The sequence below is a fragment of the Anomaloglossus baeobatrachus genome, chromosome 10 (assembly GCF_048569485.1).
Source record: "Anomaloglossus baeobatrachus isolate aAnoBae1 chromosome 10, aAnoBae1.hap1, whole genome shotgun sequence".
Lineage (NCBI taxonomy): Eukaryota > Metazoa > Chordata > Amphibia > Anura > Aromobatidae > Anomaloglossus > Anomaloglossus baeobatrachus.
Window position 1 is genome coordinate 25827492 of NC_134362.1, and position 26881 is coordinate 25854372.

The window sequence follows — 26881 nt, forward strand, 5'->3', positions numbered from 1 at the left end:
CGCAACACCATGCGGTTGTGTGCTTCATGCACAACCACATTTGTCCACATGGTGTCGCACTTCCACTGTAAATGAATCTACTCTACAGAATGCGTGCCGGCGAAATGCCGGATGTGTGAAGCGGCCCTTAGGATTCTGGGGTTGGATGCATTCTTAAAAAGGAAGTCATTTCGGATGAGACAACCTCTTTGTAGTACTAAACATTAGGTGCAACAAACGTACACTGTCCTCATCCTCAATGGCTTCTCCTGTGAAGTACAGAACAGCTCGAGGGACTATTCTTTCCCGGAAAAAGTGTCCGAGCTCAAAATCAGCAGCTAAAGAATTCATCTCTTCCTCCTGTAAAGAAAAAAAAGTAAAGAAAAAAACAGTCAAAAAAGGGGAGGGGAAAAAAAAAAAAAAAAAAAAAAAAAAGAAGGACAGCCCTCTTTGACGAGTAGATTACAAAGTATGGTTTTTTTTTTATTGTTTAGGGGAGCAATTAACCCCTTAACGACCGATGACGTACTGGGTACGTCATGGATCGTGTGCCGGTAAGCCCCGCCCCCTGCCACGCAGATATCAGCTGTTATCAACAGCTGACATGTGTGCCTGCTTGCCGCGGGTGGAAATCGCTTCCACCCGCGGCCATTAACCCCTTACATTTCGCTGCCAAAATCTGGCAGAGATATGTATATGGGTGCCGCCATGACAGTCACTTACCCCGCCCCTGCCGGAAGTCACGTGACATGATCACGTGACTTTCGGTGGTTGCCATGGTAGCACAGGGTCATGTGATGACGCCTGTAGCCAACATGACTCACTTCCTCTCAATGCCGGAATACAGCCGGCATTGAAAGTGAAGCAGCAAATCTGCAGTTCTCAGCTCTGTAGCTGAGATCTGCAGATAGAGCGAGCGATCTGATTGCTATAGCCCCCTAGGGGAACTAGTAAAATAAAAAAAAGGTAAAAAAAAAAAACCAAAAAAACCCCTAAAAGTTCAAATCACCCCCCTTTCACCCCATTGAAAATTAAAGGGTTAAAAAAATAAAAAATACACACATTTGGTATCGCCACGTTCAGAAATGCCCGATCAAAATATAAAGAAGGGAATTTTGTTACTTACCGTAAATTCCTTTTCTTCTAGCTCCAATTGGGAGACCCAGACAATTGGGTGTATAGCTACTGCCTCCGGAGGCCGCACAAAGTACTACACTTAAAAGTGTAAGGCCCCTCCCCTTCTGGCTATACACCCCCCCGTGGGAGCACGGGTCCCTCAGTTTTAGTGCAAAAGCAAGAAGGAGGAAAGCCAATAACTGTTTCAAAAACAAATTCAATCCGATAACAATATCGGAGAACGTAACTTATCAACATGAACAACATGTGCACCCGAAAAACAAATACCCTAAGAAAAAACAGGGCGGGTGCTGGGTCTCCCAATTGGAGCTAGAAGAAAAGGAATTTACGGTAAGTAAACAAAATTCCCTTCTTTTTCGCTCCTAATTGGGAGACCCAGACAATTGGGGCGTCCAAAAGCAGTCCCTGGGTGGGTAAAAGAATACCTCGTGATCGGGCTGTCAGGCAGCCCTTTCTTACAGGTGGGCCACCGCCGCCTGCAGGACTTGTCTACCTAGGCTGGCATCCGCCGAAGCGTAGGTATGCACCTGATAATGCTTGGTGAAAGTGTGCAGACTCGAGCAGGTAGCCGCCTGGCACACCTGCTGAGCCGTAGCCTGATGCCGCAATGCCCAGGACGCACCCACGGCTCTGGTAGAATGGGCCTTCAGTCCAGAAGGAGTCGGAAGCCCAGCAGAACGGTAGGCGTGAAGAATTGGTTCCTTGATCCACCGCGCAAGGGTGGATTTGGAAGCTTGCGACCCTTTATGCTGACCAGCGACCAGGATAAAGAGTGCATCCGAACGGCGCAGAGGCGCCGTGCGGGAAATGTAGATCCTGAGTGCTCTCACCAGGTCCAACAGATGCAAACCCTTTTCAAATTGGTGAACTGGATGCGGACACAAAGATGGTAAAGTGATATCCTGATTGAGATGAAAGGAAGATACCACCTTGGGAAGAAACTCTGGAATTGGATGCAGTACTACCTTGTCTTGGTGAAACACCAGGAAGGGAGATTTGCAAGAGAACGCCGCCAGCTCTGACACTCTCCGAAGAGACGTGACCACCACCAGAAAAGCCACTTTCTGTGAAAGCCGAGAAAAGGAAATCTCCTTCATAGGCTCGAAAGGTGGCTTCTGGAGAGCAATGAGAACCTTGTTCAGATCCCAGGGTTCCAATGGCCGCTTGTAAGGGGGAACGATATGACAAACCCCTTGCAGGAACGTGCGTACCTTAGGAAGTCGCGCCAGGCGCTTCTGAAAGAATACGGATAGCGCAGAGACTTGTCCTTTAAGGGAGCTAAGCGACAAACCTTTTTCCAACCCAGACTGCAGGAAGGAAAGAAAAAAAAAGGCAATGCAAATGGCCAGGGAGAAACTCCCTGAGCGGAGCACCAAGATAAGAATATCTTCCACGTTCTGTGGTAGATCTTGGCGGAGGATGGTTTCCTAGCCTGTCTCATGGTGGCAACAACATCATGAGATAAACCTGAGGTCCCTAGGATCCAGGACTCAATGGCCACACAGTCAGTTTCAGGGCCGCAGAATTCAGATGGAAAAACGGCCCTTGAGACAGCAAGTCTGGACGGCCTGGTAGCGCCCACGGTTGTCCTACCGTAAGATGCCACAGATCCAGGTACCACGACCTCCTTGGCCAGTCTGGAGCGACAAGAATGGCGCAACGGCAGTCGGACCTGATTTTGCGGAGCACTCTGGGCAACAATGCCAGAGGTGGAAACACATAAGGTAGTCGGAACTGCGACCAATCCTGAACTAAGGCGTCTGCCGCCAGAGCTCGGTGATCGTGAGACCGTGCCATGAAAACCGGGACCTTGTTGTTGTGCCGTGACGCCATCCGGTCGACGTCCGGCATCCCCCAGCGGCGACAGATCTCCTGAAACACGTCCGGGTGAAGGGACCATTCCCCTGCGTCCATGCCCTGGCGACTGAGAAAGTCTGCTTCCCAGTTTTCCACGCCTGGGATGTGAACTGCGGATATGGTGGATGCTGTGTTTTCCACCCACGTCAGAATCCGCCGGACTTCTTGAAAGGCTTGCCGACTGCGTGTTCCCCCTTGGTGGTTGATGTACGCCACCGCTGTGGAATTGTCCGACTGAATCCGGATCTGCTTGCCCTCCAGCCACTGTTGGAAGGCTCGCAGAGCAAGATAGACTGCTCTGATTTCCAGAACATTGATCTGAAGGGTGGACTCTCTCTGAGTCCACGTACCCTGAGCCCTGTGGTGAAGAAACACTGCTCCCCACCCTGATAGGCTCGCATCTGTCGTGACCACCGCCCAGGATGGGGGTAGGAACGACTTTCCTTTTGACAATGAGGTGGGAAGAAGCCACCATCGGAGAGAGTCCTTGGCTGCCTGAGAGATGGAGACATCCCTGTCGAGGGACGTCGACTTCCCGTCCCATTGGCGGAGAATGTCCCATTGTAGAGGGCGCAGATGAAACTGCGCGAAAGGGACTGCTTCCATTGCTGCCACCATCTTCCCTAGGAAATGCATGAGGCGCCTCAAGGAGTGGGACTGGTTCTGCAGGAGAGATTGCACCCCTGTCTGCAGAGAGCACTGCTTGTCCAGTGGAAGCTTCACTATCGCTGAGAGAGTATGAAACTCCATGCCAAGATATGTTAGTGATTGGGTCGGGGTTAGATTTGACTTTGAAAAGTTGATAATCCACCCGAAACTCTGGAGAGTCTTCAGTGCCACGTCCAGACTGTGTTGGCATGCCTCTTGAGAGGGTGCCTTTATAAGTAGATCGTCCAAATACGGGATCACGGAGTGACCCTGCGAGTGCAGGACAGCTACTACTGCTGCCATGACCTTGGTGAAGACCCGAGGGGCTGTTGCCAGCCCGAAAGGTAACGCTACGAACTGCAGGTGTTCGCTTTCTATAACGAAGCGTAGAAAACGCTGATGCTCTGGCGCAATCGGCACGTGAAGATAAGCATCTTTGATGTCTATTGATGCTAAGAAATCTCCTTGAGACATTGAGGCTATGACGGAGCGTAGAGATTCCATCCGGAACCTCCTGGTTTTTACGTGTTTGTTGAGCAACTTTAGATCCAGGACGGGCCGAAAGGACCCGTCCTTCTTTGGCACCACAAACAGATTGGAGTAAAAACCGTGACCTTGTTCCTGAAGAGGAACGGAAGTCACCACTCCTTCCGCCTTTAGAGCGGCCACCGCCTGCAGCAGAGCATCGGCTCGGTCGGGCGGTGGGGAAGTCCTGAAGAAACGAGTTGGAGGACGAGAGCTGAACTCTATCCTGTACCCGTGAGACAGAATGTCCTTCACCCAACGGTCTTTGACCTGTGATAGCCAAATGTCGCCAAAGCGGGAGAGCCTGCCACCGACCGAGGATGCGGAGAGAGGAGGCTGAAAGTCATGAGGAAGCCGTCTTGGTAACGGTTCTTCCTGCTGTCTCTTTTGGGCGTGACTGAGTCCGCCAAGAATCTGAGCCTCTCTGATCCTTTTGAGTCCTTTTGGACGAGGAGAATTGGGACCTGCCTGAGCCTCGAAAGGACCGAAAACCAGACTGACCCCTCCTTTGTTGGGGCTTGTTTTGTCTGTGTTGAGGTAAGGATGAGTCCTTACCCTTGGAGTGTTTAATGATTTCATCCAAACGCTCCCCAAACAATCGGTCGCGAGAAAAAGGCAAACTGGTTAAGCACTTCTTGGAAGCAGAATCTGCCTTCCATTCTCTCAACCACAGGGCTCTGCGCAAAACCACGGAGTTGGCTGACGCCACCGCCGTACGGCTCGTAGAGTCCAGGACAGCATTAATCGCGTAAGACGCGAATGCAGACATTTGAGAGGTCAATGGTGCCACCTGCGGGGCAGATGTACGTGTGACCGAGTCGACTTGTATAAGCCCAGCTGAAATGGCTTGGAGTGCCCATACGGCTGCAAAAGCTGGCGCCAACGACGCTCCAATAGCTTCATAGATGGATTTCAGGCAGAGCTCCATCTGCCTGTCAGTGGCATCTTTAAGTGCCGCTCCATCTTCTACTGCAACTAAAGATCTAGCTGCAAGCCTGGAGATTGGAGGGTCCACCTTGGGACACTGGGTCCAACCCTTGACCACGTCAGGGGGAAAAGGATAGCGTGTATCTTTAAGCCGTTTAGAAAACCGCTTCTCAGGATAAGCGTGGTGTTTCTGGATTGCATCTCTAAAGTCAGAGTGGTCCAGAAAAGTGCTTAATTTACGCTTGGGATATCTGAAATGGAATTTCTCCTGCTGTGAAGCTGCCTCCTCCGCAGGAAGAGCTGGCGGGGAAATATCTAACATCCTATTGATGGACGCTATAAGATCATTCACTATGGCGTCACCATCCGGTGTATCCAGATTGAGAGCGGTCCCAGGATCAGAATCTTGATCAGTTACATTCGCCTCATCACCCATAGATTCGTCCCGCTGGGATCCTGACCAGTGAGACGAAGTTGAGGGCCCCTCATAACGAGCCCGCTTAGGTTGTCTGGGACTGTCGTCCGAGTCAGAATCGTCACCCTGGGGTGCATGTGACACCCCCGGAGCTTGGAAGTGTTCCAGCTGAGGGGGACCAGAGAGCAATGATGCCACAGTGTCCATGGTCTGAGTTACTGGTCTAGACTGCAATGTTTCAAGAATCTTTGACATGGTCATAGACAATCTGTCAGCAAAAGCTGCAAACTCCGTTCCTGTCACCTGGACAGCATTCACAGGTGGTACACTCTGGGTCACGTCCAGCAGAGGCCCCGGCTGTGCAAGTTGCACAGGGGCCGAGCACTGCACACAATGGGGGTCAGTGGAACCTGCCGGTAGAGCAGCCCCACATGCGGTACAGGCAGCATATAATGTCTGTGCCTTGGCACCCTTGCGTTTTGCGGACGACATGCTGTTGCCTCCTTGTAATCTAGGAGGGTATATAGCCGAGAATCACCAGCGACCGTACAGTACAAAGTATTTGCAAACACAAAATACTCAGTATACAAACGGCACAAGTGGGGGTGAGCCCTTGAGGGCTGCTTACCGCCCGCTGAACAGCGGGTATGAGGCCGTAGAATCCAGTGTCTGGGTCTCCCCGTCTCCCCTCTGCAGCTCAGCGTGCAGGCAGGAATGGCTGCCGGCGTTCAGTGAAGAGGGGCGGACCGTGGGCGTGCCACAAACAAAGTGCGGGAAACTGCGTCCTACTGTGCCTGGTGTGAGGGCTGGAGTATGTAAAAAAGACTCCAGCCCTCAGCGCTGATGCTCTGTACAGCGTCCCGCCCTCCTCCTGACTGGCAGGTGCGGAGGCGGGAACGAACGAACTAGGCCGCAAAAGCCGGGGACTGTAGTAATAAGCGCGGCCGTGATATATGCATGGCCAGCGCGGAAGTCCCCGGCGCACCACAAGTCCCAGCCGTGTCGCAGTCCCAGCGGCCGGCGCGACCGTTCTCCCTGAGTCTACCCACTCAGCTAAGCTGAAGTGAGGAAATGGCACAAGCGCAGCAGCGCTGTTGTCCCCGGCGCACTAACACACCCAGCAATGCTGCGGTGTGCGCGCGTATGCACGGGGACACAGAGTACCTTGACGGAGCAGGGCCATGTCCCTGACGATACTCAGCTCCATATCCAGCGGCTTCTCCAGGGGCTGTGGATGGAGCACGGTCTCAGTGCCTGGAGACCGGTAAAATCCCACTTCGCCCAGAGCCCTAATGGGGATGGGGAAGGAATCAGCATGTGGGCTCCAGCCTCCGTACCCACAATGGGTACCTCAACCTTAACAAGCACCACCGACAGAAAGTGGGGTGAGAAGGGAGCATGCTGGGGACCCTGTATGGGCCCTCTTTTCTTCCATCCGACATAGTCAGCAGCTGCTGCTGACTAAATAGTGGAGCTATGCGTGCGTGTCTGACCTCCTTCGCACAAAGCAAAAACTGAGGGACCCGTGCTCCCACGGGGGGGTGTATAGCCAGAAGGGGAGGGGCCTTACACTTTTAAGTGTAGTACTTTGTGCGGCCTCCGGAGGCAGTAGCTATACACCCAATTGTCTGGGTCTCCCAATTAGGAGCGAAAAAGAAATCAATGAATCTGATCAGTAAACGGCGTAGCGGCAAAAAATTCCAAACGCCAAAATTGCGTTTTTTTGGTCGCCGCAAATTTTGCGCAAAATGCAATAACAGGCGATCAAAACGTAGCATCTGCGCAAAAATGGTACCGTTAAAAACCTCAGGTCGAGACGCAAAAAATAAGCCATCACAGCCTCAGATCCTGAAAAATGAGAATGCTACGGGTTTTGGAAAACGGCGCAAAACGTGCGCCACGTTTTTTGGACAAGCTTGTGAATTTTTTTTAACCCCTTAGATACAAGTAAACCTATACATGTTTGGTGTCTACAAACTAGCTCCGACCTGAGGCATCACATAGATCTCAGTTTTACCATATAGTGAACACCGTGAATAAAATATCCCAAAAACTATTGTACAATCACACTTTTTTTGCAATTTTTCCACACTTGGAATTTTTTTGCCGTTTTCCAGTACACCATATAGTAAAACCTATGGTTTCATTTAAAAGTACAACTCGTCCTGCAAAAAACAAGCCCTCATATGGCAAGATTGATGGAAAAATAAAAAAAAGTTACGCCTCTCGGAAGAAGGGGAGCAAAAAAACAAACGCAAAAACGGAAAGTGCCCGGGGGCTGAAGGGGTTAAAGAAAGCCAATATCTGTATTACACAACAGTTATATCGCTCACTTACCAGCTCTCCTCCGTCTACAGATGCTGAAGGAGAAAAAATAAAAAATAAAAAACAGGATCAACACATGCAGATAATATCTGGTGCAGACATCATACCATAAAGGTAATGCAAGGGGCAAAGATACCAGGGAATCAGATGTACTACAGCTACACATTTATAATGAGGCAATAGTGACAGAATTAAAAAGGGGTTGTTCACTACTAAAACAATCCCTTCTGATTTGCCAGGTTTTCCCTAGGTAAAATAAAGCCTATACTCCCCTCCCTGGCCGGTGTCAGTCCAGCGGGTCTGACGTCATGCGAGCCCCGGGTCCAAATTAGACCTGGTTTCCTTATTCCTGCCCTCGCACCAAATGAGTTAAACAGGAAGCGAGTACTGCGACTGCTCACTTCCTGTTGACCCCAAAGCGGGGAGAAGGAAGCCGGCGCTGATTGGACATGGGGCTCACGTAATGTCACAACCTCACGTGAGCCCCCGACACCACAATCTGGACACTGCTGGAACAGTGCCAGTACAAAAGGGGAGTATAGGCTTCATTATTTTACCTTTGGTGAACATGGGGAGTCAGAAGCGGTTGTCCTAGTAGTGGACAACTCCTGCAACATGTGCGGACACTGCTCCAATAATCCTGCTCCCAGGCCAAGTTATGGCCATATTCCATGTTGTGGATTTTGTCCATAACTCCAGCCAGGGGTGGAGCAGTGCTCCCTCTGAGGTCACTAAGGTAGGAGGGGACCTGGATTTGCCCAGGTTGATAACCCTACTTCGGCCATTTTCCAGTGTTCTTTTGCTCGGGGGCCTGGTTGGGAAAGACCTGTGAGGGAGTTCCTGGAAACCTGGTCTACAGCGCCCCCCTGTGGCCAGACGCACAAGGTAACTGCTGGAACTGTGTATGCCTGTTTGTAACCCATGCTTTGATTGTAACTGTACTCTGACATGTGTATATTCTGTAGATTCCCTATTGTATATATTGTAGTTTCTAGTGTGGCTCTAGGCCGATTAAATTATATAATTAATCTTGGGCTGTTCTGTTATCTCGATCTTGAATCCCACGTCTGTGTGTTCGGCTAATAGTTACCGTGAAGCGGTTGGTGGCAGCGAGTGTGAGGCAAACCCTGGGATATGAAGATGAATTATGACTTCCAGTCATAATCGCTCTCATCACTCCATGGCAGTGCCCCCTCCCTTCTTGTTCTCAGATGTCCAGCATCTGTGAAGGTGTCACATCCTAGCAACACATCCCATGGCCATCTCCTGTGATATGGAGATTAGGTGATGTGGGAACAATGGACACAGGATGACTCCCTGCCGTGACCCTGTAGTAGGGGCTGCTATCTAGTTAGCAAGCTTGGAAGTATCCAGACAGGACGACTCCAGTAAAAAATGGTTCATATCTCGCAAGCCATATTTCCGATAAATATGGCAACCATAAAAATGGTGTCTCCGCATGCGGACGATGCTGGCACACCCTTTTTATGGGAGCAGGACCTGGGGAAATACCCCAGGCGTGATATCAGCCAATGGGGAACTAGTAGACAAGTCATGAGTCCTCTCGTTCTGTAGCTAAATTCATAGCTGTCACAATGAGAGCGTCGGCGTCCGCCTACGACGCTCCCAGGCCAAGTTATGGCCATATTCCATGTTGTGGATTTTGTCCATAACTCCAGCCAGGGGTGGAGCAGTGCTCCCTCTGAGGTCACTAAGGTAGGAGGGGACCTGGATTTGCCCAGGTTGATAACCCTACTTCGGCCATTTTCCAGTGTTCTTTTGCTCGGGGGCCTGGTTGGGAAAGACCTGTGAGGGAGTTCCTGGAAACCTGGTCTACAGCGCCCCCCTGTGGCCAGACGCACAAGGTAACTGCTGGAACTGTGTATGCCTGTTTGTAACCCATGCTTTGATTGTAACTGTACTCTGACATATGTATATTCTGTAGATTCCCTATTGTATATATTGTAGTTTCTAGTGTGGCTTTAGGCCGATTAAATTATATAATTAATCTTGGGCTGTTCTGTTATCTCGATCTTGAATCCCACGTCTGTGTGTTCGGCTAATAGTTACCGTGAAGCGGTTGGTGGCAGCGAGTTGTGCCAAGGATTATTGTGGGGAGGCCAGTGAGATTCGGGGAGGTTTTATATATTCCGCCCGCGGAGGTCGGGGGAATATATACCCTACTCTCACCGGGGACCCTTCAATAATCGGCATAAGTAGTATAGCGGCCTCCTTGCTTATTGTCGGGCAATTCCATAATTGGCCTGACTATAAGAGGGGCGCTAGAGAGCGCGTCACGTGCTCTGTCTGTCGGTCGGGAGGTATAAAGGAGGGGTGACCCCCACTTGTTACCCCCCGATTGTGACGTACTGGTAGCCAGCGCGGGGGATTTCTGAGTGACCCCCCCGGTGGTTCGTGACACCTGCCCTCGCACCAAATGAGTTAAACAGGAAGCGAGTACTGCGACTGCTCACTTCCTGTTGACCCCAAAGCGGGGAGAAGGAAGCCGGCGCTGATTGGACATGGGGCTCACGTAATGTCACAACCTCACGTGAGCCCCCGACACCACAATCTGGACACTGCTGGAACAGTGCCAGTACAAAAGGGGAGTATAGGCTTCATTATTTTACCTTTGGTGAACATGGGGAGTCAGAAGCGGTTGTCCTAGTAGTGGACAACTCCTGCAACATGTGCGGACACTGCTCCAATAATCCTATTGTTCATTTGGTATACGCTAATGTTTCAAAGATTCACTTTATGCTTCTGAACTACTTTATTGGATCCTCTGACCATTCTTGAACCCCCCATAAAATTAGTCAATGGCTTATGCAATTTTGTTAATCCTTAAAATTTTGGGAAACAAATTAATTTTGATCAAAAGACATACTGCAATTTAGGGAGTAGGGACAAAAATCTGCACTACTGAGATGAAGGGAATTTTGTTTACTTACCGTAAATTCCTTTTCTTCTAGCTCCAATTGGGAGACCCAGACAATTGGGTGTATAGGCTATGCCTCCGGAGGCCACACAAAGTATTACACTAAAAGTGTAAAGCCCCTCCCCTTCTACCTATACACCCCCCGTGCTCCCACGGGCTCCTCAGTTTTGGTGCAAAAGCAAGAAGGAGGAAAAAAATTATAAACTGGTTTAATGTAAATTCAATCCGAAGGAATATCGGAGAACTGAAACCATTCAACATGAACAACATGTGTACACAAAAAAACAGGGGCGGGTGCTGGGTCTCCCAATTGGAGCTAGAAGAAAAGGAATTTACGGTAAGTAAACAAAATTCCCTTCTTTGTCGCTCCATTGGGAGACCCAGACAATTGGGACGTCCAAAAGCAGTCCCTGGGTGGGTAAATAATACCTCATAATAGAGCCGTAACGGCTCCGTCCTACAGGTGGGCAACCGCCGCCTGAAGGACTCGCCTACCTAGGCTGGCATCTGCCGAAGCATAGGTATGCACCTGATAGTGTTTCGTGAAAGTGTGCAGGCTCGACCAGGTAGCTGCCTGACACACCTGCTGAGCCGTAGCCTGGTGCCGCAAGGCCCAGGACGCTCCCACGGCCCTGGTAGAATGGGCCTTCAGCCCTGAGGGAACCGGAAGCCCCGAGGAACGATAAGCTTCGAGAATTGGTTCCTTGATCCACCGAGCCAGGGTTGATTTGGAAGCTTGTGTCCCTTTACGCTGGCCAGCGACAAGGACAAAGAGTGCATCCGAGCGGCGCAGGGGCGCCGTACGAGAAATGTAGAGTCTGAGTGCTCTCACCAGATCTAACAAGTGCAAATCCTTTTCACATTGGTGAACTGGATGAGGACAAAAAGAGGGTAAGGAGATATCCTGATTGAGATGAAAGGGGGATACCACCTTAGGGAGAAATTCCGGAACCGGACGCAGAACCACCTTGTCCTGGTGAAACACCAGGAAAGGGGCTTTGCATGACAACGCTGCTAGCTCAGACACTCTCCGAAGTGAAGTGACTGCTACTAGGAAAACCACTTTCTGTGAAAGGCGTGCGAGAGAAATATCCCTCATTGGCTCGAACGGTGGTTTCTGAAGAACCATCAGCACCCTGTTCAGATCCCAGGGTTCTAACGGACGCTTGTAAGGAGGGACGATGTGACAAACCCCCTGCAGGAACGTGCGTACCTGTGGAAGTCTGGTCAGGCGCTTCTGAAAAAACACAGAGAGCGCAGAGACTTGTCCCTTAAGGGAGCCGAGCGACAAACCCTTTTCCAATCCGGATTGAAGAAAGGACAGAAAAGTGGGCAAGGCAAATGGCCAGGGAGAAAAACCCTGAGCAGAGCACCACGACAGGAATATTTTCCACGTCCTGTGGTAGATCTTGGCGGACGTTGGTTTCCTAGCCTGTCTCATAGTGGCAATGACCTCTTGAGATAACCCTGAAGACGCTAAGATCCAGGACTCAATGGCCACACAGTCAGGTTGAGGGCCGCAGAATTCAGATGGAAAAACGGCCCTTGAGACAGCAAGTCTGGTCGGTCTGGTAGTGCCCACGGTTGGCCGACCGTGAGATGCCACAGATCCGGGTACCACGACCTCCTCGGCCAGTCTGGAGCGACGAGGATGGCGCGGCGGCAGTCGGCCCTGATCTTGCGTAACACTCTGGGCAACAGTGCCAGAGGAGGAAACACATAAGGGAGTTGAAACTGCGACCAATCCTGAACTAAGGCGTCTGCCGCCAGAGCTCTGTGATCGTGAGATCGTGCCATGAATGCCGTGACCTTGTTGTTGTGCCGGGACGCCATTAGGTCGACGTCCGGCATCCCCCAGCAGCAACAGATCTCCTGAAACACGTCCGGGTGAAGGGACCATTCCCCTGCGTCCATGCCCTGGCGACTGAGAAAGTCTGCTTCCCAGTTTTCCACGCCCGGGATGTGAACTGCGGAGATTGTGGAAGCAGTGGCTTCCACCCACATCAAAATCCGCCGGACTTCCTGGAAGGCTTGCCGACTGCGTGTTCCGCCTTGGTGGTTGATGTAAGCCACCGCTGTGGAGTTGTCCGACTGAATTCGGATCTGCTTGCCTTCCAGCCACTGCTGGAACGCTTTTAGGGCAAGATACACTGCCCTGATCTCCAGAACATTGATCTGAAGTGAGGACTCTTGCTGAGTCCACGTACCCTGAGCCCTGTGGTGGAGAAAGACTGCTCCCCACCCTGACAGACTCGCGTCCGTCGTGACCACCGCCCAGGATGGGGGTAGGAAGGATTTCCCCTTCGATAAAGAAGTGGGAAGAAGCCACCACCGAAGGGAAGCTTTGGTTGCCTGAGAGAGGGAGACGTTCCTGTCGAGAGACGTCGGCTTCCTGTCCCATTTGCGTAGGATGTCCCATTGAAGAGGACGCAGGTGAAACTGCGCGAAAGGGACTGCCTCCATTGCTGCCACCATCTTCCCCAGGAAGTGCATGAGGCGCCTCAAGGGGTGTGACTGACCTTGAAGGAGAGATTGCAACCCTGTCTGCAGTGACCGCTGTTTGTTCAGAGGAAGCATCACCATCGCTGAGAGGGTATGAAACTCCATGCCAAGATATGTCAGCGATTGGACCGGTGTCAGATTTGACTTTGGAAAATTGATGATCCACCCGAAACTCTGGAGAGTCTCCAGAGTAGCGTTGAGGCTGTGTTGGCATGCCTCTTGAGAGGGTGCCTTGACCAGCAGATCGTCTAAGTAAGGGATCACCGAGTGACCCTGAGAGTGGAGGACCGCAACTACTGTAGCCATGACCTTGGTGAAAACCCGTGGGGCTGTCGCCAGGCCGAACGGCAGTGCCGCGAACTGAAGGTGTTCGTCTCCTATGGCGAAGCGCAGGAAGCGCTGATGCTCTGGAGCAATCGGTACGTGGAGATAAGCATCTTTGATATCGATCGATGCAAGGAAATCTCCTTGGGACATTGAGGCGATGACGGAGCGGAGCGATTCCATCCGGAACCGCCTGGTCTTTACGTGTTTGTTGAGCAGTTTTAGGTCCAGGACAGGACGGAAAGACCCGTCCTTCTTTGGAACCACAAACAGGTTGGAGTAAAAACCATGACCCTGTTGCTGACGAGGAACCGGGACCACCACTCCTTCTGCCTTCAGAGTGCCCACCGCCTGCAGAAGAGCATCGGCTCGCTCGGGAGGCGGAGATGTTCTGAAGAATCGAGTCGGAGGACGAGAGCTGAACTCTATCCTGTAACCGTGAGACAAAATGTCTCTCACCCAACGGTCTTTTACCTGTGGCAGCCAGGTGCCGCAAAAGCGGGAGAGCCTGCCACCGACAGAGGATGCGGTGTGAGGAGGCCGTAAGTCATGAGGAAGCCGCCTTGGTAGCGGCGCCTCCGGCGGTCTTTTTAGGGCGTGACTTAGACCGCCATGAATCGGAGTTCCTCTGATCCTTCTGAGGCCTTTTGGACGAGGAGAATTGGGACCTGCCCGCACCCCGAAAGGACCGAAACCTCGACTGTCCCCTCCTCTGTTGGGGTATGTTTGGTTTGGCCTGGGGTAAGGATGTTTCCTTTCCCTTGGACTGTTTGATGATTTCATCCAGCCTCTCACCAAACCAAGCGGTCGCCAGAAAATGGCAAACCGGTTAAGCACTTTTTGGAAGCAGAATCTGCCTTCCATTCCCGTAGCCACAAGGCCCTGCGTATTGCCACCGAATTGTCGGCTGCAACCGCCGTACGGCTCGCAGAGTCCAGGACAGCATTAATAGCGTAGGACGCAAATGCCGACGTTTGAGAGGTTATGGACGCCACTTGCGGCGCAGACGTACGTGTGAGTGCGTCAATTTGCGCTTGACCCGCTGAGATAGCTTGGAGTGCCCATACGGCTGCGAATGCTGGAGCAAAAGACGCGCCGATAGCTTCATAGATGGATTTCAACCAGAGCTCCATCTGTCTGTCAGTGGCATCCTTGAGTGAAGCCCCATCTTCAACTGCAACTATGGATCTAGCCGCCAGTCTGGAGATTGGAGGATCCACCTTGGGACACTGAGTCCAGCCCTTGACCACGTCAGGGGGGAAGGGATAACATGTATCCTTAAGGCGCTTGGAAAAACGCTTATCTGGACAAGCTCTGTGTTTCTGGACTGCCTCTCTGAAGTCAGAGTGGTCCAGAAACACTCGTACGCTTAGGAAACCTGAAACGGAATTTCTCCTGCTGAGAAGCTGACTCCTCTACTGGAGGAGCTGAGGGAGAAATATCCAACATTTGATTGATGGACGCGATAAGATCATTCACTATGGCGTCCCCATCAGGAGTATCAAGGTTGAGAGCGGCCTCAGGATCAGAATCCTGATCAGCTACCTCCGCTTCATCATACAGAGAGTCCTCCCGCTGAGACCCTGAACAATGTGATGATGTCGAGGGAATTTCCCAGCGAGCTCGCTTAGGCGGTCTGGGGCTGCGGTCTGTGTCAGAGACCTCACCCTGGGATCTATGAGACACCCCGGGAGGACATTGTTGTTCCAACTGAGGGGAACCAGGGAGCAATGATTCCACAGTGCCCATGGTCTGAGATACCGGTCTGGACTGCAAAGCTTCTAGTATCTTAGCCATAGTCTCAGAAAGTCTTTCAGTAAAAACTGCAAACTCCGTCCCTGTCACCTGGACAGTGTTAGCAGGTGGTTCCCCCTGGGCCACCCTTAGCAGAGGCTCCGGCTGAGTAAGTGCCACAGGGGCCGAGCATTGCACACAATGAGGGTCAGTGGAACCTGCCGGTAGTATAGCCGTACATGCGGCGCAGGCAGCATAGTAAGCCTGTGCTTTGGCACCCTTGCTTCTTGTGGACGCCATGCTGTTGTCTCCCCTGAGCAATCCAGGAGGCTATATAGCCAAAAATCAACCGTGCACCATACAGTGTAAAGTATAGCCTATAATCATAGAATCTATAAGTACACTTCTGCACAAGTTGGGCCAGCACCTCAGGTGCTGCTTACCGCCCGCTCAAAGCGGTTGTGTGGTCACCAGAATCCCTGCCTGGGTCTCCCCGAGCTTGTCTCCCCTCTCCAGCGTCAGAAGAGCTGACAGGAATGGCTGCCGGCGTCCTGAGGAGAGGAGGGAGCCGTGGGCGTGACCCAGAAAGTGCGGGAATCTGGTGCCCCACTGTGCACAGTGAGGGGGGTGGAATATGCAAAGCATGTTCCAGCCCTCAGTGCTGACTTCTCGTACAGCGTCCCGCCCTTCCCCTGACTGGCAGGCCTGGGGGCGGGAAAAGAGTGAGACTAGGCCGCAAAAGCCGGGGACTAAAGTTATAAGCACGGCCGGCGTATAAGCCCGGTCGGCGCGGTAGTCCCCGGCGCACTAACAGTCCCAGCCGCGCCGCAGTGTAAAAATGGCAGCGGCGGTCAGCGCGGTAGTCCCCATAAACTAACACACCCAGCCACGCTGCAGTGTGTGATGGCACAAGCGCGGTCAGCGCTGCGGTCCCCGGCGCACTAACACACCCAGCAATGCTGGAGTACCTTAAAGTAGCAGGGCCTTGTCCCTGACGATACTCGGCTCCTTATCCAGCAGAGTCCCCAGGAGCTGTGGATGGAGCACGGTCTCAGTGCCTGGAGACCGATTAGGATCCCACTTCACCCAGAGCCCTAAAGGGGATGGGGAAGGAAAACAGCATGTGGGCTCCAGCCTCCGTACCCGCAATGGATACCTCAACCTTAACAACACCGCCGACAAGAGTGGGGTGAGAAGGGAGCATGCTGGGGGCCCTGTTATGGGCCCTCTTTTCTTCCATCCGACATAGTCAGCAGCTGCTGCTGACTAAGCTGTGGAGCTATGCGTGCATGTCTGCCTCCTTCACACAAAGCATGAAAACTGAGGAGCCCGTGGGAGCACGGGGGGTGTATAGGCAGAAGGGGAGGGGCTTTACACTTAGTGTAATACTTTGTGTGGCCTCCGGAGGCATAGCTATACACCCCAATTGTCTGGGTCTCCCAATGGAGCGACAAAGAAATCCGATTTCTGGCAGTTTCTACTGCCAAACCAAGTGGGTCAAGCTGAGGACACCAGCAGATTTCAGGTAATGGGACTTTGTGATTTACCTTTGATTGGACCGAAGAAGTTGAAGAAAGACTCATTGGGAATTTGTTTGGTTATAGTCCGTACGGTGCCGCGTCCCTTGTGCTTCTGCTTCTTTTTTATGGTTTTAACTGTAACATTCTTGCCTTTTTTCCAGTCGATAGTGCATCTGTTATCAGAACAAAATATATATTCTCATGGATGAAAACTATCAGATTGATCCTGTGCTGAAACATCTCCCACACTCCCTTTAAAATGGATCCATCAGGTGTCTTAAGACAATCTGCAGGTGGTGTTAAAGAAAGCGGAGATGCTGAGCTCAGGATGCATCATTTTTAGGTTGCCCACTACTTTTGCATTGATGGCTTATGCCTAGGATAGGTCATAGTCAATGTCTGATCGGTCGGGGTCCGGACCCCTACTGTACAGCTGTCTTTGGCGCTCGCAGCTGGAAATGCTCAGCTCCGGATCTGCTCAGTCTTCTGATAGTGGTCGGGTACAGCACATCCACCTCCTATTGATTTGAATGGGAGGCATATGTGCAGCAACCCAGCCGCTATCAGTTGACGGGGCAGCTCTAGAATGGAGTATTTCCAGCTGCCGCTGAAAACAGTCAATTAGTGGGGGTGTCAGTTGTCGGACCCCAGCCAATCAGACATTGACCTATTCTTAGGATAGGGAATCAATGTAAAAGTAGTGGACAACCTCTATGTATTTTATTTGAAATGCTGACAGTATTAACAAGCAAGAGTCAAGAATTGCTCCTCTCACCCAATTTGGGAAGTTGAAAGCAGGACTTTCAGGCCCCCTGTGTATACACAGGTAGTAGACAATATAAATCAGTGGCCTCAAACAACCTTACCCATCACAATCCACAATTTCAGGGCCTTCAAATGAAAAGGGATCTGCAGAGTCCGGCTCAGACTTCATCTTGTAAGTTTTAGTCAGTACATCGTTAGTGAAATACTCATTTGGGTCAAAGTGGAACTCTAATGTGAAAGACTGCAAAATAAAGAAAAAAAAAAAAAAGTATTAATCATATATAATAATATAATATATAACATACTTAAGTGTATTATTAATCATTTAGACTTCTAGAAATTTGTGACTGAGCTGTAACCGCACATGGGTGATCTAAGCACAAGCAACATATGTATTTTGTATGTAACCCCCGTCTCATGTACAGCACCATGGAATTAATGGTGCATAATAATAATAATAATAAATAATAATAATAAAAATAATAAATAATAAATAGCTGACATTACCGGCATTATCAATGGCCTATACACTAGAAATCAGCCGAGTAAAATCCCAAAGTACTCACCATCGGCTGCCCTGGCTCAGAGAACTTCACTTTTACATCCTGCAAGTGCTTTAATATTGGCTCATCGTATTCCTGAAAAAAAAAAAAAAAAAAAAAAAAAAGAAGAATACGTTAACACAGAAGTCAAAGAGTTAAAAGGACTTAATGTTTCCCATCACATGGACAAGAAGTCAACCATCATTACCAAGATAGTCCATGTGTCATAAGCCTTCAGTGATAAACACCCATAAACAGTAAAAGCAAAAGATGTGTATGTGCGCGCGCACACACACACTTATTTTTCGTATTCTGAAACGCGCCAGATTATGACGCTCCCAATATTTAGACATGGAGGTTGCTAAAAAAAAAACAAAAAAAACAAAAAAATAAAAAAATAAAAATTGAGTCAGTCTTATACTCCGCAGTGGTGTCTTATATCTTACCGGAGGCAGCAACAGAGCAGGAAGGGGTGGGTGAGGGGGGGAGGAGATCTCGACTAGGGCGATTCTTCAGGTGCTGTGGTAGGGCAGAGTGATGCAGAGAGTGTCCCAGGTGCTGTCTGTCGGCGGTGCGGGCTTCAAAGAAATGGCGCCCAGAGGCAGCGTGTGCACAGATGAGATCTTGAGCCCCATCTAAGCAGGCGCCGACTCCGGGCGCCATTATTTGAAGCTAGAGCATCTGGGACACTTGCTGCCCGCATAGCCCCCACCACCGCGCCCACTCTCTACCTCCCAGTAAGCTACATTGGATTTTAAGACGAACCCCCTAATTTTACTCCCAAACTTTTGGGAGGAAAAGTGCGTCTTATAATCCGAAAAATCCGGCATATTAGAAATAATTCTATATTGTTCCAAAGAAGGGAAATTTGTTTACTTACCGTAAATTCCTTTTCTTCTAGCTCCTATTGGGAGACCCAGACAATTGGGTGTATAGCTTCTGCCTCCGGAGGCCACACAAAAGTGTAACCCCTCCCCTCTGCCTATACACCCTCCCGTGGACCACGGGCTCCTCAGTTTTGGTGCAAAAGCAGGAAGGAGGAAACTTATAAATTGGTCTAAGGTAAATTCAATCCGAAGGATGTTCGGAGAACTGAAAACCATGAACCAAAAGAACAATTCAACATGAACAACATGTGTACACAAAAGAACAACAGCCCGAAGGGCACAGGGGCGGGTGCTGGGTCTCCCAATAGGAGCTAGAAGAAAAGGAATTTACGGTAAGTAAACAAAATTCCCTTCTTTGTCGCTCCATTGGGAGACCGAGACAATTGGGACGTCCAAAAGCAGTCCCTGGGTGGGTAAAAGAATACCTCGATAAAAAGAGCCGACACGACTCCCTCCTACAGGTGGGCCACCGCCGCCTGAAGGACTCGCCTACCTAGACTGGCGTCTGCCGAAGCATAGCTATGCACTTGATAGTGTTTCGTGAAAGTGTGCAGACTAGACCAGGTAGCTGCCTGACACACCTGCTGAGCCGTAGCCCGGTGCCGCAATGCCCAGGACGCACCCACGGCTCTGGTAGAATGGGCTTTCAGCCCCAAAGGAAGCGGAAGCCCAGAAGAACGGTAGGCTTCGAGAATTGGTTCCTTGATCCACCGAGCCAAGGTTGACTTGGAAGCCTTCGAGCCCTTACGCTGGCCAGCGACAAGGACAAAGAGCGCATCTGAACGACGCAGGGGCGCCGTGCAAGACACGTAGAGCCGGAGTGCTCTCACAAGATCCAAAGAGTGCAAATCCTTTTCACACTGGTGAATTGGATTAGGGCAAAAGGAAGGCAAGGAGATATCCTGATTGAGATGAAAAGGGGATACCACCTTAGGGAGAAATTCCGACACAGGACGCAGAACCACCTTATCCTGGTGAAAAACCAGGAAGGGAGCTTTGCATGACAGCGCTGCAAGCTCAGACACTCTCCGGAGTGATGTGACTGCCACTAGAAAGGCCACCTTCTGCGAAAGACGTGAGAGAGAGACATCCCTCAGCGGCTCGAAAGGTGGTTTCTGAAGAGCCATTAGCACCCTGTTAAGATCCCAGGGATCCAGCGGACGCTTGTAAGGTGGGACTATGTGGCAAACTCCCTGCAGGAACGTGCGGACCTGCGGAAGCCTGGCTAGGCGCTTTTGAAAAAACACGGAGAGCGCCGATACTTGGCCCTTGAGAGAGCCAAGTGACAAACCCTTGTCCATTCCGGATTGAAGGAATGAAAGAAAAGTGGGTAAGGCAAACGGCCATGGAGTAAAACAGTTATTAGCGCACCAGGATGAAGGGAATTTTGTATACTTACCGTAAATTCCTTTTCTTCTAGCTCCAATTGGGAGACCCAGACAATTGGTGTATAGCTACTGCCTCCGGAGGCCACACAAAGTATTACACTCAAAAGTGTAAGGCCCCTCCCCTTCTGGCTATACACCCCCAGTGGGATCACTGGCTCACCAGTTTAGTGCAAAAGCAAGAAGGAGGAAAGCCAATAACTGGTTTAAAGACCAATTCAATCCGAAGAAACATCGGAGAACTGCAACCATTCACATGAACAACATGTGTACCGAAAAAAACCCTAAGAAAACAGGGCGGGCGCTGGGTCTCCCAATTGGAGCTAGAAGAAAAGGAATTTACGGTAAGTATACAAAATTCCCTTCTTTGTCGCTCCATTGGGAGACCCAGACAATTGGGATGTCCAAAAGCAGTCCCTGGGTGGGTAAAAGAATACCTCGTGGTAGGGCTGTCAAACAGCCCTTTCGTACAGGTGGGCAACCGCCGCCTGAAGGACTTGTCTACCTAGGCTGGCGTCTGCCGAAGCGTAGGTATGCACCTGATAATGCTTGGTAAAAGTGTGCAGACTCGACCAGGTAGGTGCCTGGCACACCTGCTGAGCCGTAGCCTGGTGCCGTAATGCCCAGGACTCACCCACGGCTCTGGTAGAATGGGCATTCAGCCCTGAGGGAACCGGGAGCCTAGCAGAACGGTAGGTTTCAAGAATTGGTTCCTTGAGCCACCGAGTCAGGGTGGATCTGGAAGCTTGCGACCCCTTACGCTGACCAGCGACAAGGACAAAGAGTGCATCCGGGCGGCACAGGAGCGCCGTGCGGGAATGTAGATCCTGAGTGCTCTCACCAGATCCAACAGATGCAAATCCTTTTCAAATTGATGGACTGGATGAGGACACAAAGAAGGTAAGGAGATATCTTGATTGAGATGAAAGTGGGATACCACCTTAGGGAGAAAGTCCGGAATCGGACGCCGAACCCCCTTGTCCTGGTCAAGACCAGGAATGGAGATTTGCATGACAGCGCTGCTAGCTCGGACACTCTCTGAAGAGACGTGACCGCTACTAGAAAGGCCACTTTCTGTGAAATACGGAAAGGGAAACAACTTTCAAAAGCTCGAAAGGCGGCTTCAAGAGAGTCATTAGAACCTTGTTCAGACTCCAGAGCTCTAATGGCCGCTTGTACGGAGTGATGAGAAGACAAACTCCCTGCAGGAACGTGCATACCTGCGGAAGTCGGCTAGGCGTTTCTGAAAAAATACAGATAGCGCTGAGACTTGTCCTTTAAGGGAGCTGAGCGACCAACTATTTTCCAACCAAGATTGTAGGAAGGAAGGAAAAATAGGCGATGCAAATGGCCAGGGAGAAACTCCTTGAGCAGAGCACCAAGATAAGAATATCTTCCACGATCTGTGGTAGATCTTGGCGGACGTTGGCTTCTTGGCCTGCGTCATGGTGACAACCACTCCTGAGATAATCCTGAAGACGCTAGGATCCAGGACTCAATGGCTACACCGTCATGTTCAGGGCCGCAGAGTTCAGATGGAAAAAAGGGCCCTTGAAACAGCAAGTCTGGTCGGTCTGGTAGTGGCCACGGTTGGCCTACCGTGAGGTACCACAGATCCGGGAACCCCGACCTCCTCGGCCAATCTGCGACCAATGTTGAACTGAGGTGTCCGCCGCCAGAGCTCGATGATCGTGAGACTGTGCTATGAAGCCGGAACAAAGTTGTTGTGCCGTGACGCCATTATGTCGACGTCCGGCATCCCGCAGCGGCGACAGATCTCCTGAAACCCGTCCGGGTGAAGAAACCAGTCCCCTGCGTCCATACCCTGGCGACTGAGGAAGTCTGCTTCCTAGTTTACCACGCCTGGGATGTGAACTGCGGATATGGTGGATGCCGTGTCTTCTACCCACGTTAGAATCCGCCGGACTTCCTGGAAGGCTTGCCGGCTGCGTGTTCTTCCGTGGTGGTTGATGTATGCCACCGCTGTGGAGATATCCGACTGAATTCGGATGTGCTTGCTTTTCAGCCACTGCTGGAAGGCTTGTAGGACAAGATACACTGCTCTGATTTCCAGAACATTGAGCTGAAGGGTGGACTCTTGCTGAATCCACGTACCTTGAGCCCTGTGGCGGAGAAAAAACTGCTCCCCACTCTGATAGACTCGTGCCTGTCGTAACTACCGCCCAGGATGGGGGTAGGAAGGACCTTTTTTCTGACCATGAGGTGGGAAGAAGCCACCACCGTAGAGATTCTTTGGCCGCCTGAGAAAGGGAGACGTCTCTGTCGATGGGCGTCGACTTCCCGTCTCATCGGCGGGGAATGTCCCATTGTAGTGGACGCAGATGAAAATGCGCGAAAGGGACTGCCGCCATTGCTACCATCTTACGTGAGAAGTGCATGAGGCGTCTCAATGTGTGCGACTGATCCTAAGGAGAGATTGCAGCCTTGTCTGTAGTGAACGCTGTTTGTCTAGCGGAAGCTTCACTATCGCTGAGAGAGTATGAAACTCCATGCCTAGATATGTTAGTGATTGGCCCGGGGTCGGATCTGACTTTGAAAAGTTGATGATCCACCCGAAACTCTGGAGAGTCTCCAGCGCAACGTTCGGCTGTGTTGGCATGTTCCTTAAGAGGGTGCCTTGACAAGTAGATCTCCCAAACACGGGATCACAGAGTGACCTTGAGATTGCAGGACTGGTACTACTGCTGGCATGACCTTAGCGAAGACCCGTGGGGCTATCGCCAGCCAGAAGGCAGGGTTACGAACTGAAGGTGTTCGCGTCTTATAACAAAGCGTAGAAACGCTGGAGCTCTGGATCAATCGGCACGTGGGGATAAGCATCCTTGACGTCTATCGATGTTAGGAAATTTCCTTGAAACATTGAGGCGATGACGGAGCGGGGGATTACATCCGGAACCGCCTGTGTTCACGAGCTGGTTGAGCCGTGTTAGATCCAGAACGGGACGGAAATACTCGTCCTTTCTTGGCATCGCAAATAATTCGGAGTAAAAACCGTGACCTTGTTCCTGAAGGGGAACGGGGGTCACCACTCGTTGTGCCTTTAGAGTGCCCACCGCCTGCAGAAGAGCGTCGGCTCGGTCGGGAGGTGGAGAAGTTCTGAAGAATTGAGTTGGAGGACGAGAACTGAACTCTATCCTGTACCCGTGAGACAGAATGTCTCTCACCCAACGGTCTTTGACCTGAGACAGCTAAATATCGCCAAGGCGGGAGAGCCTGCTACCGACCGAGGATGCGGAGAGAGGAGGCCGCAAGTCATGAGGAAGCCTCTTGGAAGTGGGTTTTCAGGCTGTCGTTTTTGGGCGTGACTGAGCCCGCCAAGAAACTGAGCTCCTCTGATCCTTTTGAGTCCTCTTTGGACGAGGAGAAATGGGACCTGCCCGAGCCTTGAAAAGACCGAAAACCCCGACTGTCCCTTGGTATGTTGGGGTTTGTTTTGTCTGGGCTGAGGTAAGGAAGAATCCTTAAGGCCCCGTCACACTAAGCAACATCGCTAGCAACATCGCTGGTAACGAACAACTTTTGTGACGTTGCTAGCGATGTTGCTGTGTGTGACATCCAGCAACAACCTGGCCCCTGCTGTGAGGTCGTTGGTTGTTGCTGAATGTCCTGGGCCATTTTTTAGTTGTTGCTGTCCTGCTGTGAAGCACAGATCGCTGTGTGTGACAGCGAGACAGCAACAACTAAATGTGCAGGCAGCAGGAGCCGGCTTCTGCAGAGGCTGGTAACCAATGTAAACATCGGGTAACCAAGAAGCCCTGTCCTTGGTTACCCGATATTTACCTATGATACCAGCCTCCTCCGCTCTCACTGTCAGTGCCGGCTCCTGCTCTGTGCACATTTAGCTGCAGCACACATCAGGTAATTAACCCGATGTGTGCTGTAACTAGGAGAGCAAGGAGCCAGCGCTAAGCATTGTGCGCTGCTCCCTGCTCTGTGCACATTTAGCTGCAGCACACATCGGGTTAATTAACCTGTGTGCTGTAACTAGGAGACTGGGGGCTTGTCACTGGTTGCTGGTGAGCTCACCAGCAACTCGTGTAGCCACGCTCCAGCGATCCCTGCCAGGTCAGGTTGCTGGTGGGATCGCTGGAGCGTCGCAGTGTGACATCTCACCAGCAACCTCCTAGCAACTTACCAGCGATCCCTATCGTTGTTGGGATCGCTGGTAAGTTGCTTAGTGTGACTGGACCTTTACTCTTGAACTGTTTAATGATTACATCTCACGCACACTAAACAGTCGGTCAGCAGAACAAGGCAAACTGGTTAAGCCCTTTTTTGGAAGCAGAATCTGCCTTCCATTCAGTTAACACCCAGGCCCTGCGTAAAACCACGGAGTGAGCGGACGCCACTGCCGTACGGGTCGTAGAGTCCAGGACAGCATTAATCGCATAAGACGCAAATGCAGACATTTGAGCGGTTAAGGATGACACTTGCGGAACAGATGTACGTGTGACCGTGTCCATCTGTGTAAGACAAGCTGAAGTAGCTTGGGGTGCCTCTACGGCTGCTGGAGCTAACAGCGCGCCGATAGCCTCATAGATGGATTTCGACCAGAGATCCCTCTGTCAGTCAGTGGCATCTTTAAGTGCAGCCCCATCCTCCACTGCAACTATGGATCTAGCTGCAAGCTGGAGATTGGAGGATGCCCCTTGGGACACTGGGTCCAGCCATTGCCAACGTCAGGGGGTAGGGATAACGTGTATCCTCAGCCGTTTGGGGAAGCGCTTAACTGGATAAGCGTGGTGTTCCTGGACTGCCTGTGTAAAGTCAGGGTGGTCAAGGAAAGTATTTAATTTACGCTTGGGATACGTGAATGGAATTTCTCCTGCTATGAAGCTGACTCTTCCACTGGAGGAGCTGGGGGAGAAATAACTAACATTCTATTGATGGACGCTATGAGATTATTGACTATGGCGTCACCATCAGGTGTATCCAGATTGAGAGCGGTCTCAGGATTAGATCTTGAGCAGCTACCTCCGCCACATCACACAGAGAGTCCGCTTGCTGGGACCCTGACTAGTGTGATGAAGTCGATGGCCGCTCATAGTGAGCCTCTCAGACTGTCTGGGACTGTCGTCCGTGTCAGAGCCGTCACTCTGGGAAGCACATGACCCCTCGGAGCTCAAAGTTGTTCCCACTGAGGGGGACCATGGATAATGATGAACAGTGGCCATGGATTTGAGAGACTTGTCTGGACTGCAAGGCTTCTAGTATCATAGCCATAGTCTCAGAAAATCTGTCAGTAAATACTGCAGGCACCGTCCCCATGTCCTGGACGGTTAGCAGAGACTCCGTAGTATACAATGGGGGTCTATGTACACTGCCGGCCATATAGCCATACATGCTGTACCGGCTGCATAGAAAACATGTGCTTCTGCACCTCTGTTTTACACAGACAATATGCTGTTATGTCCTCCGCACAATCAAGGAGGGTATATACAAAAATGCAGCTAAATAGTGCAATGCATAGTGAATAAGCATATATGTATATGTGCACTTCGGCACTAGTGGAGTCAGCCCCACAGGTGCTGTTTAACGCCTGGTCACAGCGGTTGTGTGACTATCCGAATCCCTGCCAGGGATTCCCAAACTTGTCTCTTCTGTCGCTACAGAAAACACTGACAAGAATGGCTGCCGGCGTCCTGTGTAGAGGAGGAAGCCGTGGGCGTGCCTGAGAAAATGCGGGAATCCGGCTTCACAGCGTACACAGTGAGAGGGGTGGAGTATGCAAAGCATACTCCAGCTCTCAGCGCTGCCGGATTCACCGTGCACACAGTGAGAGGGGTGGAGTATGCAAAGCATACTCCAGCTCTCAGCGCTGCCGTGCTGTGCAGCGTCACGCCCCTACCCTGACTGGCAGGTCTGTGGGCGGAAACGAAGTGAGACTAGGCCGCGCAAGCCGGGGACTCGAGTGATAAGCGCGGCCGGCATATAAGCCTTGGTCGGCGCGGAAGTCCCCGGCGCACCACAAGTCCCAGCCGCGCCCGAAATAAAAATGGCAACGGCGGTTAGCGCGGTAGTCCCCTAAGACACTAACACACCCAGCAAGCTGTAGCGTGCGATGGCACTAGTGCGGGCAGCGCCGCCGTCCCTGGCGCACTAACACACCCAGCAATGCTGCCGTGTGTCCGTGCGCGGTCCCCACAGGGACACAGAGTACCTTAACGTAGCAGGGCCATGTCCCTGAGGATACTCCGCTCCATGTCCAGCAGATTCCCAGGAGCTGTGGATGGAGCACGGCCTCAGTGCCTGGAGACCGATAAGATCCCACTTCACCCAGAGCCCTAAGGGGATGGGGAAGGAAAGCAGCATGTGGGCTCCAGCCTCCGTACCCACAATGGGTACCTCAACCTTAACAAACACCTCCGACAAGAGTGGGGTGAGAAGGGAGCATGCTGGGGGCCCTTTAGTATGGGCCCTCTTTTCTTCCATCCGATATAGTCAGCAGCT

General features: G+C 51.3%; 1 protein-coding gene across 3 annotated transcripts in view; it reads right to left on the reverse strand.

Annotated features, from left to right (window-relative positions):
- The window catches only part of NAP1L4 (nucleosome assembly protein 1 like 4), a 109580-nt gene that overhangs the window by 16099 nt on the left and 66600 nt on the right, over positions 1-26881 (reverse strand). For all 3 annotated transcript variants that reach the window (XM_075326573.1, XM_075326571.1, XM_075326572.1), the window contains exons 7-11: positions 18163-18234; positions 17698-17837; positions 16859-17004; positions 7826-7848; positions 223-339 (exon numbers count right to left, since the gene is read on the reverse strand). In XM_075326573.1, the coding sequence (XP_075182688.1) occupies positions 223-339; positions 7826-7848; positions 16859-17004; positions 17698-17837; positions 18163-18234 (498 nt within the window). The remainder of the gene's footprint in view (positions 1-222; positions 340-7825; positions 7849-16858; positions 17005-17697; positions 17838-18162; positions 18235-26881) is intronic.